Source organism: Narcine bancroftii, chromosome 4 (genome assembly GCF_036971445.1).
Source record: "Narcine bancroftii isolate sNarBan1 chromosome 4, sNarBan1.hap1, whole genome shotgun sequence".
NCBI classification, from domain to species: Eukaryota; Metazoa; Chordata; class Chondrichthyes; order Torpediniformes; family Narcinidae; genus Narcine; species Narcine bancroftii.
In genome coordinates this window covers 24,694,838-24,711,312 of record NC_091472.1, presented here as the reverse complement: position 1 = coordinate 24,711,312, position 16,475 = coordinate 24,694,838, and the positions used below count along the sequence as shown (strand labels likewise).

The 16,475-nt window shown below is 41.8% G+C and overlaps 1 protein-coding gene across 1 annotated transcript in view; it reads left to right on the top strand.

The window, feature by feature from the left end:
• The window catches only part of birc6 (baculoviral IAP repeat containing 6), a gene marked incomplete at its 5' end in the record, with an annotated part of 290,465 nt that extends 274,249 nt beyond the window's left edge, over positions 1–16,216 (top strand). Inside the window, 3 exons of the mRNA XM_069936120.1 lie at positions 813–1,001; positions 13,197–13,331; positions 15,494–16,216. Of these exons, the coding sequence (XP_069792221.1) occupies positions 813–1,001; positions 13,197–13,331; positions 15,494–15,679 (510 nt within the window). The remainder of the gene's footprint in view (positions 1–812; positions 1,002–13,196; positions 13,332–15,493) is intronic.
• Between the last annotated feature and the right edge of the window lie 259 nt (positions 16,217–16,475).

The following is a 16,475-nucleotide window of genomic DNA, read 5'->3' as shown; positions in this document are numbered from 1 at the left end:
TATCTAATCTCTTCAAACTCCTCACGAAGTTTTGCCGCTGGCGAGGCTTCTTCATGATTGCATCAGCATGGAGGCTCCAGGACAGATCCTCAGACATGTTGACACCCAGGAATTTGAAGTTCTTGACCCTTTCCACTACTGGGCCCTCAATGAGGACTGGGTCATGTTTTCCTGCTTTCCTCAAGTCCACAATCAGCTCCTTTTGCCAACGTTGAGTGCAAGATTATTGTTGTGACACCATTCAACTAGCTGATCTCTCTCCCACCTGTACGCTTCCTCATTTCTATCTAGGATTCTGCCAACGACCATTGGCAAATTTGCAGACAGCATTTAAATTCTGCCTAATCACACAGTCAGGGGAGTAGAGTGAGTCGAGCAGTGGGCTAAGCACTCATCCTTGAGATGTGCCTGTGTTGATGTTCAGTGAGGCGGAGACATTGTTTCCAATTCGTACTGACAGTTGTCTTCCGATGAGGAAGTGATCTTCCGTAGTTCATCTCCCAGTCATTCTGGAATGTTCATTTGTCAATATTTCACAGTCTATACAAATTACACATTTAACGCTGCAAAATAAATTTCTATTGCAAGTGAAGCAACATTTTTTGGAATTATTTGAAAACCTGCGAATTAATTTAAAATGTGCGAGTGAATCTCATTTATTCAAAAGAGAGAAATTCACATGTTCAAAATTGAACATTTGCAAGTACCAGTAAATGAATTCCCCTTATTGGCACTGTTCACAAACTAAAGAATGTTAACATTTCATTTTCAGTCTGCAAGTGTCAAAAAGTGAAATGTGTTATTTTCTACAGGTATTGGTGTCAATCCAATCGTTGATACTGGTGGCTGAGCCATATTTCAATGAACCTGGCTATGAGAGATCAAGGGGAACACCCAGCGGCACTCAGAGCTCGAGAGAATATGATGGAAATATAAGACAAGCAACTGTAAAGTGGGCCATGCTTGAACAAATAAGAAATCCTTCTCCATGTTTTAAAGAGGTAAGCTTTATTTTAACAATGGACAAGCAGTAATCAAAAACAGCTGCTTGAAATATTAAATGTGAAAAAATTTCCCCAGCGTAGGACTTTGTGTTCAATATCCTGTTTGGTCCAAAGATGTTTCTGGAGCACTTTCCAGTGTGTGGATGGGTACATAAGGAGGCAGAAAATGTTAAGAGTTTAAAGATTTTGCATTGATGTGATCAGAGAAACTGGCCTTCTGGTTTATTGTATCACCTCATCATTGAGGCAGTAAAATAACAGCTTAGCAGCCTGCATCATTTCAAAATTTGGTTCTAATACCAAGCCATAACATTTTAAACCCCTAATATTCATCTGGTCTAAAATTAGTTGCCATTTGTTCATAAGATTTGGACACAGTAAATTTGGAGTCAGCATTATTGCAAACTTTAAATTTTTTTGCAATTTCAAGACGATATCTTGAGGCACGCTTAGTGTAGCGTTTAGCAAACATTGTCACAGCGCCAGCAACCGGGACTAGGATTCAAATCGCACCGTCTGTAAGGAGTTTGTATGGTCTCCCCGTGTCTGCATGGGTTTCCTCCGGGTGCTCCGGTTTCTTTCCACTGTTCAAAAATCTACCTGGGATTATAGGTCAGTGGGTGGCACAGGCTCTTGGGCTGGAAGAAGCCTGTTATCGTTCTGTATGTATGTATGTCTAAATGTAAAAGGTCTAAATTTTTTATTTTGCACCATAGCAGGCTTTCAAAAAATACTGTGTTCATTCTGTCATTCAGAGAAATGGTGGCTATTAAACAAAGTTGCAGTGAGTTTTGAATTACGGCCCACGCTGACTTTATTTGTTGAACAGAAGAATAAATGTGACTGGTTGTTAATGTATGTGAAACTTGAGAAACAAGTTTCCCGAGACCTTGAATTGCTGAGGACATGTGCAAGACATTGAACTGTGTCTATCCTAAGACATGTCATATAAGATCATTGCTACTGCCTGAATAGCGATCTCATGTGCTTGAAATTGCTGATCAACAAAATGATTTGGAGGATAAAGGAGTGGAAAATGAAATGTTAGTTAAAAGATGTTTTTCAATTGGGGTTTTGTGCCAGGTTTGTGCTCTTCAGCTAGATGTTTGAGACAAAATGACTTTCAGACACAAGTCTTCTGAATTTGATTTAACAATTTTGATTGAATTTGTTTCACTCTCAATATTTATTCGGACATATTAGGTGATTTTAATCTAGAAACTGAATTTTAATCAGTGAAGAATGCATTTGAAGCATTTTTTAATTTTCATCTTTAAATGACCGTGAATATTAACACAAATTTGCAAGTGTTAAAATTAATTTGATTTTAAACTAGTCTAATTTATCTATTGTGACAAATAATCTTTCAGAATCTGTTGATACTCTTAGTAAATCTTCCAAAATGTGATTTTACTTACTTCTGAAACAGTGTTCCAAATGTACGCTGCGTTCTTCTTTTACTGTTAGCTCAACGCGATTAAAGCAGCAGTGGCTCACGTTCAAATCCGACGCTGTCTGTAAGGAGTTTGTACAGGTGCATGGATGGGAGGGACAGGGTGTAGGACAGTGGGACAACCTGGGAAAAATTAATTCGGCACAGACAAGAAAAGCCAAAGAGCCTTTTTCTGTGTAATAGGGTTCTACACTTCTCCCCTTTGACGGCAAGAGTTTCTTCCAGGTGCTCCGGTTTCCTCACTCCCGACAAAAACAGACGGGGTCTGGCAGTCAATTCATGAATTTGAACAGAATTGGTGCAAGGGCTACATCTCTAAAATAAATTAAACTTAATTTTTTTTAAAACTAAAATGTTCAGCATAAAATAAATACCGGTAATTTTTGATACATTGACAGAACAATATATAAAGAAAGGATGAAAATTGAATTAAATTATTTATGAACTGAAAACTTTAAAAATTGAAGTGGGATTGTTTATTCATGCTCTGAAATGTGTCCTGAGATGGTTGCGAGGTCAATTGGATTTGTGCATCAGAAACGTACTAAAGGATCAACACTAGCGGGAGCACATTGATGCCTGGAGTTGTAACCAAATGATGTATCGGAGGATGTTATCTGAATTATATTCCTTTAGAACTTTGAAGGAGTATTATATATGAATCTGGTATTCTCAATTGACTTTTATATTGACAGCTCATCGCCTGTAACAGTACTATGTTTTTATCTGAGGAAAAAAATAACTTCTTGGGTCTGAAATGTGAACAAAAATAAATAGATGCACAGAGATTGTGTCAAAGACAAGGTTTTCTTGCCCCTATTTTTTTTGTTCCCATTTTTAAGCTTAATCTAATTTTTCTTCTTCTCTTGGACTGTTGCAAACCTGGTTCAGGACTGAAAGTGCACTGATAGATCTATGCACAGACCTAAGTCTCATTGATAATTATCAAAGATGGAAACATTGTGATCTGTGCTATGCTCTACTCTTCAGATGTTGCTTAAACATAGGATATTGCTGTGTCTTGGGTAAACTTGTACCTCTCAGTTTGTTCGTTTTAGATATTGGTCACAGTGTTCAAGCTACCGAAAGGAAATAGACACACACACCGAGAGCAGTTCAGTTTATACAAGTCTTTATTTCTAAATCTAAAGCTGAATTCACACTACAATATGCAAGCCCTTCCCAATTATACTTATCAATGCCTGGACTGGTCCCAACTGCCAAAGCGAGGTGACGACTGCACACTTGTAGTAGGTTGTCTGGGCGCCGGTAGCAGCTTCTCCACCTCCCCGGACCGGGACGTCGGTTTGAAATCTTGAAGTTCTTCTTCTTGCTGAGAGATGTTGCCACCTCTTGGAGAGTCTCAAACTTAAGCAGTGGGACCATGGCTTATATTACACAAAAGTTGTTTACTTCAGATCTTATCTCTTTGAACAAATGATTTAATTATCTTCAAGGTCTCCTGACAGTTCTTTGGCTTGGCTTCGCGGACGAAGATTTATGGAGGGGGTAAATGTCCACGTCAGCTGCAGGCTCGATTGTGGCTGACGAGTCCGATGCGGGACAGGCAGACACGGTTGCAGCGGTTGCAGGGGAAAATTGGTTGGTTGGGGTTGGGTGTTGGGTTTTTCCTCCTTTGTCTTTTGTCAGTGAGGTGGGCTCTGCGGTCTTCTTCAAAGGAGGTTGCTGCCCGCCGAACTGTGAGGCGCCAAGATGCACGGTTTGAGGCGATATCAGCCCACTGGCGGTGGTCAATGTGGCAGGCACCAAGAGATTTCTTTAGGCAGTCCTTGTACCTCTTCTTTAGTGCACCTCTGTCATGGTGGCCAGTGGAGAGCTCGCCATATAACACGATCTTGGGAAGGCGATGGTCCTCCATTCTGGAGACGTGACCCACCCAGCGCAGCTGGATCTTCAGCAGCGTGGACTCGATGCTGTCAGCCTCTGCCATCTCGAGTACTTCGACGTTAGGGATGAAGTCGCTCCAATGAATTTTGAGGATGGAGCGGAGACAACGCTGGTGGAAGCGTTCTAGGAGTTGTAGGTGATGCCGGTAGAGGACCCATGATTCGGAGCCGAACAGGAGTGTGGGTATGACAACGGCTCTGTATACGCTAATCTTTGTGAGGTTTTTCAGTTGGTCGTTTTTCTAGTATGCGACCAACAAAAGACAACTGACTGCATCTCTTGGCCTCATGGTGAAAGTTGGATAATGTCTACTGATTCATATACATCCCTGGGCCCCATAGTGGAATTGAGATTATGTCTTCTGATCCAACTGCATCCCTTCTTGCATAAGCTGGTCTAAATCCTCATTACATTCCACCCCTTGGTCCCAGCCTGTCACTTACGAGACCTAACAAGCATTTGAGTACAGAAGTAGCAAAAAAAAGAAACTAAAACTATAATAAGTACAAAAATAAGCAATAATGCGAGCATCCAATGGCGAATATTGTGGCCCAATCCCCCAAATGTACCAGTTAACCATGAAAAAGGATTCAAATTATCCTTGTGGGCCACAATACCCAGACGCTGAAGCTCAAGAACAGATTTTGAAACATGCTTAACAATATCAGATATATTAGTGGATACATTGGGGCGTGTCCCCCACGGGCAACTCCCTCGGAACATCCTCGACATTACAAATCCAATTGAGCACAAGATGGAGGACCTGGAACAAAGAAGCCTGACATATGTCACTCACGATTCCGTAATCGTTCAGTATTTAAACAAACTAAATCATCCTGTCCCTCAATAGCTACCCACCGAGTGTTACCCTGGGCAGGTGTCACTATTTTCTGGATCGGGAATGGGGGGCAATGACTGTTTTTCCTCTGGAATAGGTTGTAGTTCAGGAGCGTGAAGAAGTCAGTGGAAAGGTGTACCTCCCATCAAAGGGCGATGATTCAAATTGTCGACTGCCTGCTGCAGCACATGGCACCACCCCTTCAGGGTCCCCAGTGGTGTTAACAAACGAATTTGTTCCTTCAGTAAGCCATTCATTCGTTCAACTAACCCGGCAGCCTGTGGGTAATAAGGAATATGGTGGACCCATAAGATACTTACAGTTGCCCAATCACAGATTGCCTTCCCGGAGAAGTGTGAGCCATTATCAGACTGAATTTCTTCTGGTATATCATAACGAGAAATTAAATGGTTTAGTCCTTGGATAGTGCTAGCTTGGTGGGAAAAGCAAAATCCAGGCCCGAAAAGGTGTCATCCATTACTAGGACGTAACGTTTACCCACACAGTCTGGCATGGGGCCTATATAATCAATTTGTCAGACCGCAGCTGAGCAAGCTCCCCGTCTTATTTGGCCATGCGGACCAGGAGGAACGGTGCGGGACTTCACAAGCTGGCATTCTGGGCATGTATGCTCGACCATGCGGACATTGTCTTGATGGATGGGTAAGGCATGTGTACAGGCCCACATAGCTGATGCCTTCTCCCCCAAATGGCAACTCTGTTCGTGTGCCCATCGAGCCAGGGGGACGGTATCGGCAGGGCTGATAGTGGCAAGCTGATCTGCTACTGCATTATGTTGTGCCATGTTCGTCGTCGCATTGGTATGGGCGTCAACATGATATACAGTTATCTCACGATGATGGGAAGCATCCCACAACAGCTGCCACAACTGTTTGCCTCATACTGGGTGGTCATGTATCAGCCAGTCATTCTTTTGCCAATCAGGCATCCATACCACTAGTCCATTAGCCACAGCCCAGGAATCAGTAAACAAGCGAAGAGGGTGATCATGGGGGTCTAGTGGTAAAGTGACCGCCTTCAACTCAGCATACTGACTGGAGCCACCATCTACCTCCTCCAATAAGTGAGTTCCTGACCTGGGATGGTAAGCCACCGCCTTCCACTTCTGCTTTCCTTGCACCCACCGGCTGCTACCATCAGTAAACCAGGCGTCCTCTTGTTGTGCTTTCTGTACCATCTCTTCCGTGGCCCCTTGGATCATCACATCATCAATATAATGGTGAGTTGAGAGGGAAGGCGATACTGGCACTGTCTCCAAATTAGGTTGTGGCAAATAGTGGGAGAATGTACATAGCCGAGGGAGGCAGGTGAAGGTATACTGGCGCCCCTTCCAAGTAAAGGCGAACTGATCCTGTGAGACCTCAGCTATAAGAATACTGAAGAAGGCGTTAACGAGATAAATGACAGCATACCTTGTTCCTGAGTTCCCAGTAGCAATGTTTTCAATAAGGGTGACAATATCCGGAACTGCCAAAGCAAGTGTGGGGCATGTTTGTTCAAAAACGATAATCAACTGTCATTCTCCAGGAGCCATCCGGCTTCTGGTCTGGCCAAACAGGGCTATTAAAGGGCGATGTTGCGGGCCTCACTACCCCTTCTTCTTGCAAAGCATCGAGGGTGGCAGTAATCTCTTCCTGTCTCCCAGGGAGGCGATATTGTGGAATGCATACTGGTTTCGGGGGTGGGGGGAGGCACCATCACAGGATCCCATTTAGCCCGACCCACCACTAATATTTTAGTAATAGTCCGAATTCCAAATGCAAATCCCCCTTGGCTGGTATTAAGGGTCGTACCGGCCAACATATTAATACCCAGGATACACTCGTCAGTGGCAGCCACCAGGGCATGTAACCATACAGGGGAAGGGCCATCACCCACCGTGGCGCAGACTTTTATTTCCTTCGCCAGGGTGATCGCTCCTCCCATCCCCTCTATTTGAAATGTTGGTCCAGTCCAGAGGTCAGGGTTACCCGGAATCACTGAGTGCTCCGCACCGGTATCGACCAAGGCCAAATATTGGCGGTCATTACCCCCACCCCAATGGACTGTTAACGGTATGTAGGGCCGTGGGTCCCCGTGTATCCGCCGTATCTCAATGGAGTAGACACGGGGGCCCTGCCCACACCCTCATGCTTTAGTAGGATTCGGGGGCTTCCAGGCCCTCATGCCACTATTATCCATAAGAGCCTTGTTAACCATTTGTTGTATCTCATCACGGATAACGAGCAAGGGAAGCTGGCTCGATAGGAACAGTAGTGGGAGCAGAAGGCACAGCTGGGCCAGGAGGACTCAGCAGCTGGGGATGATGTTCCCCTGCTTTTATCTTATAAAGGGCATAAATGACCGCAGTAGGTTTCCCCTCAATATCACTTTTAGGTACGCCTAACTTTAACAAGGTCAGAGAAAGGTCCTTTCTTGTCGGTCCATTATTAGCAGCAGGCCCTCTCTTTTCATCCTGCTTGTCTGATTTAACCTGGGTTGTACGTGAGTGGATTTTACCTCCCAATTCTAATTCTCGAAGCCCAGATAAGGCGTGCACTGCCTCAGACACCAATTAGCGAACTAGTTATGGACAGAACCAATCCCCATACAGTGGGTTGGGCGGAATGAACCAATCTGGTATGCATTCCAGCCGTGAATAGGGTTCCCCCCATGTACCCACAGCCTCAAACGCCCTGCATACAAGGCAGAGGCCAGGGCCTGCTGACGAATTACTGCTATCCCTCCTCTGGGGTGCCCCAATTGTTCTGTAAATGTAAATCCCAATCTACTGGTGATGGGTATACTCGTAGCAGGGCATCCCCTAGAGTGGCAAGTAAGTAATCCACCTCTCTTCCTCTACCCCGCAGCTCAGCAGTGACCCGGATATTAGTAGTCAGTGTTCCTAATCCCAACAATTCCTCAGGGGTTAAATAAACATTAGCCCCTCCTTGCTCCCAAACACGCAGGAGCCAGGCTGACAGAGTTTCTCCCGCCTTTTGCCTATATCGATCTCCAATGGCAGCCAGCTCTTTTATAGAGAAGTCACGTATTATTGACTGCTCTTGACCTCTGCTCCCATTTTGGCCCACAGGATCCTTTGCCCAGTGGACGGGACAAGGCCTAGGCCTTCCCGTAGAGGGGGTGGGCTATTGAGCATAAGCAAGGCTTCGTGTATTTTCCCCTGGGTCCTCTTGGGAGATCGGGGTATCTATCCCTTCAAACTCTACCCTTACATCATCCCCCCTTCCGTCTTTTTGGGAAGTCTGCAGCGTTATGGGGCGGGCGTGAACAGCAGTTGGAGAGGGCAGTATGTTAGGCACATCCTGAGGAGTATATGCATTATTACCATGGTCATCATTCCAGATATTCCCAACCCAATCCTCAATTACATCAGGATCGTCACCATTCCTTATCATGCCACGAATACGATGTGGATCGGGTTCTACTCCATGCCTTTCTTTACCTGCACAGAGCTGCTGCCGGAGTTTAATATTACGGCAGATCATTTGGACATGCTTATCTTCCCATTCTTTGGCTCGGTCCTGACTGGTGCGAACAATCTCGCTCATCGTGGAACAGCGTTGTCGCAGGACTTCTAGCTCCTCCTCTTAATTGCTCTCTCTTGTGCTGAAATTCTACTTCTCTTTGAACTAATTCTGCTTCACGCTGAACGGAGTGGCGTAAGGCTGTGGCCAGCAGCCAAAAACCGTCCGTCAGCGTCCCCTTTTTACCAGGAAATTTACTTTCTCGAAGGAGAGTGGCAACCCGCTCTCCCAGAGGCGCACTTGATGGATCTAACTTCTCATCCCAACTGAGGGGTGGTTCCAACAAAGACAGGGTATTGGCCAACATGCCAAACCCATCGTCTTTGGAAGTCCATCCCGGAATCAAGAACTGCTCAGGGCTCGTTTCTTTCTTTCGGCGAAACATCTTGAGACCAACCCTGCTCGCTGCGCCAATTGTCTTGGGTAAACTTGTACCTCTCACTTTGTTTGTTTTAGATATTGGTCACAGTGTTCAAGCTACCGAAAGAAAATAGACACACACACCGAGAGCAGTTCAGTTTATACAAGTCTTTATTTCTAAATCTAAAGCTGAATTCACACTACAATATGCAAGCCCTTCCCAATTATACTTATCAATGCCTGGACTGGTCCCAACTGCCAAAGCGAGGTGACGACTGCACACTTGTAGTAGGTTGTCTGGGCGCCGGTAGCAGCTTCTCCACCTCCCCGGACCGGGATGTCGGTTTGAAATCTTGAAGTTCTTCTTCTTGCTGAGAGATGTTGCCACCTCTTGGAGAGTCTCAAACTTCAGCAGTGGGACCATGGCTTATATTACACAAAAGTTGTTTACTTCAGATCTTATCTCTTTGAACAAATTATTTAATTATCTTCAAGGTCTCCTGACAGTCTGCGACCAACAAAAGACAACTGACTGCATCTCTTGGCCTCATGGTGGTTGGATAATGTCTACTGATTCATATGCATCCCTGGGCCCCATAGTGTAAATTTAGATAATGTCTTCTGATCCAACTGCATCCCTTCTTGCATAACGCGGTCTAAATCCTCCGTTACATGCTGGTCTAGAGCCTTAGAGTTATCTTGGTATCTCTTCTTTGGCTTGGTTTCGCGGACGAAGATTTATGGAGGGGGTAAATGTCCACGTCAGCTGCAGGCTCGTTTGTGGCTGACAAGTCCGATGCGGGACAGGCAGACTCGGTTGCAGCGGCTGCAGGGGAAAATTGGTTGGTTGGGGTTGGGTGTTGGGTTTTTTCTCCTTTGCCTTTTGTCAGTGACAATATACACTACACTGATCAATCAGACTGAAGCTTCCCAATCTGGAGAGGGATGATGAGGTCATAAGTGCAAGGAGAACAGATTCCTAAATTAACATGTAGAAGGACGACTGATTTTGTGTTGAACAGCTGGAGGAAGATTGTTGATTAATATCAAGTAGAAATGTTTCATTTCTCGGAGAAGGTAGTTCCAAGGACCCAAGCAGTGAATTTTCCCATGCAGGATAGCAGAGAGACTTGGCAGTCACCACAATCAAATATTTCCTTTCTTGAAAATAGTCATAGTTAGAGCATCTTTGAAATTCTCCTGGAATATTGTTCTATTCATGAATGTGGATAGTAGGCTCTAGATTTATGGTGGAACTCTTCTCCACCAAGCTTGAGACCCAGGCTTCCCTTTGCAAGCGCTTCCAGCCAGTAGAAAGGTACCTCCAACACGTCTCTGCAAACACCCTCCAAACTTGGAGGGTAAGAAAACCAATGTTGGTGTCCTCTCACAAGCCAACATCCTACCATTGGAGGCTTTGTCGATAGTTACCCAGCTTTGTGGGACCAGCCATGTTATTTTCACGTCTGATGCTCGATTCCCAGTGCGGTCACTATTCTGAGCTGGTCATGAAAAGAGACCGCCAATGGACATAAGAAAGGATTTGACAATATGCTCATTTCTTGTTGAAGAAATGCTGACCCAGACTGATTCCTCGTAATCTCTGGCTGCTGATTTGCTCAAAGTGGGGGGGGGAGAACTTCTGAGACGCAATTGTGAACCCCGAGTCCATGTACCAGAAACAAACAGAAGTCATGCAGAAAGAATAACCACCTCACTGACAATCCACCTGCAAATCCTGTGGCCTCCCTCACTAACGGAAGAGCGTCACTCCCACATTTGGCTTGTTAGCCATGTCAGAGGACCAAAGCAGCAGGGCAAGCAAGTCACTGCCTAAAAAGAAAAAGATAACTTGTTTTGAACTGCAAATAGAAATTCATTTGAATTAATTCCAGATGGCCTCCTCAGCAAATGAAGATTTGAACAAGTTTTTGTTGCATTGAGGATTAGGAATGTAATCCTATTACCTACAACTAATGTTCTGACAATGTCATTCATATTGATATATATAATTAATTTGTCCTAAGGAGGAATTTTGATCAGGAGAAAATGAATCAAACCTCTTTTGTAGAAACATTTTCAAATTGGCCTTCGGACATTAACCCTTCCATCAAACAACCGCTTTCAATTGGTATTTCATTCCAGGATATTTTTTTTTTTACTGGGGCATTTTGGTAACATTGAAAGCTGATCAGCTTTGCATCAACCTGATACAGTAAAAGACTGAAAATCCCAACTGCTCGGGGATTGAGTCAGTCCAGATTTTCTGGATTTGCAGGCAGTACTTTCGAAATTCAAATTTAAGGAGGAATAAAGAAAGGTGAACAGGTAAATTTTGAGAGTTTATTCATTTTCAAATACAGCATGCTTCATTTATCAAAATGAACAGTTTTAATTAAAAATGTCAACACTTGATTAAAAGTATAAACATACATTTTTTTCACTAAACAAAAATCATGTAATGCTTGAAATTGTGTTTAAAAAATGAAAATTGTACAAGAAAAATGCAATGAAAGCAGAAGTCATTTTATACAAATTATTTTTAGTTTATTAACAAAACTTTTTTGTATAAAAAAACAAATATTTATCGGTTCATTTCCACCACTTCTGTTATGTCTGCTGCACTGCCCAGAAATTGCCATGGTTCTGATCGTCTTGATAAGAACCATTCGTGCAACACCTTAGCGGGATTTTCTAATTTTGACTGATGTAATTTTTTTTTCTTTCAGCAGTTTTATTGTCAGGCTCGGAGAGATCTGTGAATTCTAGAATTTTATTCTTTGTTGCCTATTACTGCTGTGCATCTGTGGCGCATTCACATACAAATTTAAAATGCTTGAGAGTTTTTGAAAAATCTGGATTCTTGGGTGGTCCAGATTTCTGGCATCCAGATTTTTGGACTTCTACAGTTAAGGGGAAGGAAACACCAAGATGCCATTAATGAGATTTTTAGTCAGTTTTTAGTTAGACTACCTTCTGTTAATAACTTTTTTAAATTCTAGAATATGGTTGATTAACAATGTGCTGAAGGCATCCTGAAAACTGGTCCAACTAATATTTTTCTGACTTTGGGTCACTTTAAGCCACGAACTCCACTGAAACTAGTGGTTGTGTTAATATATTTTAGCCTTGATGCAACTCACTGCCCTATTTTTTTATCTGATGGTTGAGTGAAGTAGTCGAGGTAGTTTAGAATAACTTATTGCCCAACATTTCAATTGATTGAACAATCGGGTTGGGTGTTTTTTTTTCCTTTTGCCTCCATTTTCGACTTCCAAACCCAACTGCCTGTATTTCGGGAAGCCTGCATGTTTGCTGACCCAGTTGATCCATTAGCATGGGATTTCATGAGTTTTCAGGATTTGAGGAAATTCAAGTTCTCTTTCCATACAAGACGAGATCCTAAGGTTGTAGTGGATTGATGCACAGTAGTTTCTTTAAAAAAAAATTGAATACATGAATATTTTGACTTGTACCAGTGCATCAGTAAACTTACCCATCCGAGAGCCACACAGACCTGCAAGGAGCAAGGTTTAGTTAGCTAATCTTGTCCTCTGAGTGATGGAGAATAGGATTTTTAAGTTAAATGTTTTGGTCGATGGGGTATTGGAGTTTTGTGAGGAAAGCTTGTGCAGTTCTGAAGTAATGTCTGGGCTTAGGAGTTATTTGAGCAACTACTGGATATTTCACCTGGCCAAGTGGAGAGAAGGGTGCATAACTCTGACTTTGTAATTAACTAGAAGGATATCCCAAAACATAAGGTAATATTGATGGACTATGGTTGCAGAGTCGGAAATCCAGCAGCCAAAGTTTGCTCAGCAAATTCCCACAAAGACATTGCAGTTATTTTGTGATTAATGAATATTGGCAAGGGTAGCAGTCCTGGATTTAAAGTAATGCCATGGGATTTAATTTTTATCAAAAAGATGTGACCCCCCCCCCCCAATTAGTACGGAGGTGCTGCAGCAACTGTTGATTTGAATTTGGCAAAATTCTCTGGAGTGGAATAAATTGTAATCTTCCTAGTCCACGCTGATGCATGGCTGTGTATCTGACAGTGCATTTCCTCTTGTTATCTGTTCCAGGTCATACACAAACATTTTTACTTGAAGAGAGCCGAAGTAATGACTCAGTGTGAAGAGTGGATTGCGGACATTCAACAATACAGCAGCGACAAGCGGGTTGGCAGGACAATGTCCCATCATGCAGCTGCCTTGAAGGTGAAGTTCAGGGAAGTGGTTATTTGTACACCAAGCAAAACTGTGTTTACTGCCCAGTGACCAGTCGCTGAAGAGAAACCTGACCAGTTTAATTGTATTAGTTGGGATTCAGCCAAAGTTAAAGGGTACCATTTTTGAATCCAACGAATGATGAGTGCATAACTATCTTGGTTCTGGAGGATACCTGTGCCTTGATCTCTGAAGATATTATGCATATTTTCAGTTTAGTGTGCTAAGTTTCATTGCTTCTTATGTACAATTAAAGTTTGCATTTCTTTTATTTTTAAAATATTTTTGAGTTTGACATAAGCATAAATACAGATTTGACAATTACATAATAATTCACGCACAAAAATCCCAATGGGGAAAAAAAGGAGCTAAAACTACATCAATAATTGCTTATATACCTCAAAAACATTTAATTGAAACGATCTATGCACCATGTTAAATCTATTTGTTGAAAAAACTTGTATAAAATAAAGGAAAATTAACTTAAAACTAATCTATCCCCTCCCTCTAATCAAGATTACCATATAAATTGATTTTTTTTAAAATCAATAATGTGGAACCACTGGCGACCCCTGGAGAACAGGCAAAGAATGACCAGAACATACAATAATTGTTAATTCTTCCAATTATTAAAAAAATTCTAAGAATGGGCACCAAAATTTCATAAATTGAAACTTTCTCTTTAATATTATATCGAATTTTCTATAAACTTAAGTAGGACAATACATCGTATAACCACTGAGTATGAGTAGGGGATGAATCTTTCCATTTCAATAAAATTACTCGTCTGGCATTCAATATGGAAAAAGTTATAAGTTTATCTGAATCACAAAAAAAAACAAAGCAATTAATGGGAAAGGTTCCAAATAAATCTTCAGAATTGTTGATAGCTTGGAAAATGTCTCTCTAGAATTTCTCAAAATTTGGGCACTCCCAAAACATATGGATCAGAGAAGGCTCGAAAATTTTACATTTCTCACATAGTGAATCTTAATGGATTTTAGATTTTTACAAATTAGATATTTTGGATTTAAATTTAGACCCCATGGCTGGATCAAGAGTCATTGGGAATGAGATTTGAACTTAACATTATCAGATGAAGATTGGTCTCTACTCTCAGCTTGATTAATGACTCCTCATTTTGTGCAAGACACTGCTTATTACAATTTATGGTGCTACACAGAACTCATATGTACAAATTTAAATTACCTCATTTTTATGCTGATAAAGTTTGCATTTCTAATCAAAGGAAAACTAAAATTTGGAAGATTGAAGTTGTGGATGTGGTAAAAAAACACAAAAGCTTGATTAATTTATTGAAGAGCTAAAATGTGTTAATATCAGTGTTCCACAGAAGCCAGATATTTGATCTGGGGTGAACAATATGAGGGGAGTAGTGGAAGAACAGAACTGATAAAGGCATTGAAGGATTTTAAAATTTAACAACTGAATTTCTGTTTCGAGTTTAGTTGTCACATGTGCCAAGCTGCAGTGAAAATTTTAGTTTTGCAAGGCAACCAAAAAAAGTCCCGATTTGGAGATCATCTTTGCCATAATGCAGTCATAAAGCACAGCTCAACCAAGCCATACCGAGCACCTATTCACATTTCTCTCTGTATTTTCCCCACATTCCCATCAGCTTCCCCCAAATCCTTACCACTTACCTTGCACTTAGACAATTTATAGAACGTTAGAAGCAATGAGCAGTTCAAGTAGCATCTTTGCAGCCACAGATGCTGCTTCATCTTCAGCTGTACTCTTTAGGGGCAATTTAAAGTAGCTAATTAAACTCTCAATCCACACATCATCTGGGTGTAGGAGGAATTCACAGGGAAACTCTTCGCAGACAGCACCGGTGATCAGGATTGAACCCAGGTCATGAGAGCTGTGAGGTAGCAGCTGTGATGCTGTTCTGCCCAATTTGGTCTTGCTGCACTTGTTCTTCTCTCACTATCCACTTGTATATCTTCCATCCCTTTTTTTAATATAAATAAAGGCTCGATTCTTCATGTAGTGGTCCAAATTATATTAATAGGCTCTCAAAAATTCACCAGTATTTGGCATTTATGAGAATGTCTTTGAAAGAATGCAACCAACTAAATGATTATCACAAACCTTTCTTTGTTGCTGAGTTTTGGCTAATTGTCTTGTAGCGTCATACCACACAATTTCGTGAAGAACTGTTGAAGCTTCCTTGCCCAGAGGGTCTCGAGCCGGACTTTGATGAGACGGTGGAGAAGGGCGAAGAGGCCGCAACTGGTGAAACAGAATCCATATCGGAGGGTGAAGAAAGGGCCAGCAGTAGCAGAGACCACTCCCCCAGTGATGTCAAACTATGATGTGCATCGTGTGGACTTAAAAGACTCAAAAGGCTTTAAAGCACAAGCCAAACTTTGTCAATATTTGTATGTAAGAAGCTAATTATGTAATAGGTAATAAAATTGAACTATGCTATGCCCTTAAAGGTAAAACTGTTTAAATCAATATGATCTTTTATTTACCTGTAAAAGAGTGTAAACTTTTTTGTGCTTTTATTTTTCAATTGTGACATAACCACTACATGGTATGTTTGGAAAAATTGTTCATGTATACACTGATGACAAAATGATAAATCACTGCTATGAGGGAAATACATTAGAATGTTTACCGAATGTTAATTTCAGTTGACCATTAGAGGACAGTTGTAACCAGGAATATATTGTCATCCTTAGAGATACGTCGCTTATTTAAATAAAAGATCTTAGGTTTGATATCCCACCACCTCCTCCATCCTCTCCTCATCTTCCAGCCCCTTGGATAAAACATTTGGCCATATTCATTGCTCATATTCAATTTCTACAACTTCTGTAACTTCAATAAAAGATAAATGAACATTCTATTCAGCTACGATTGATTACTGGTACGTTAACTGTACTGTTAATTACTGAATTCATGAATGTTTTTATGATGAGTCTTAAATACATTTTTTCAATAAATAACTTTCTTTGGTTCACATGAATGCATATTGGACTCTGGAGTTTTGAAACACAAGTATCAAAATGATATTGCATTTATAAAATGTCGCCTTGCACGAGAGAGTTTTTATTGGTTTTAGATTTTTTTAAAAACAGGCATATTGCTGCCTGTCTTACTTGA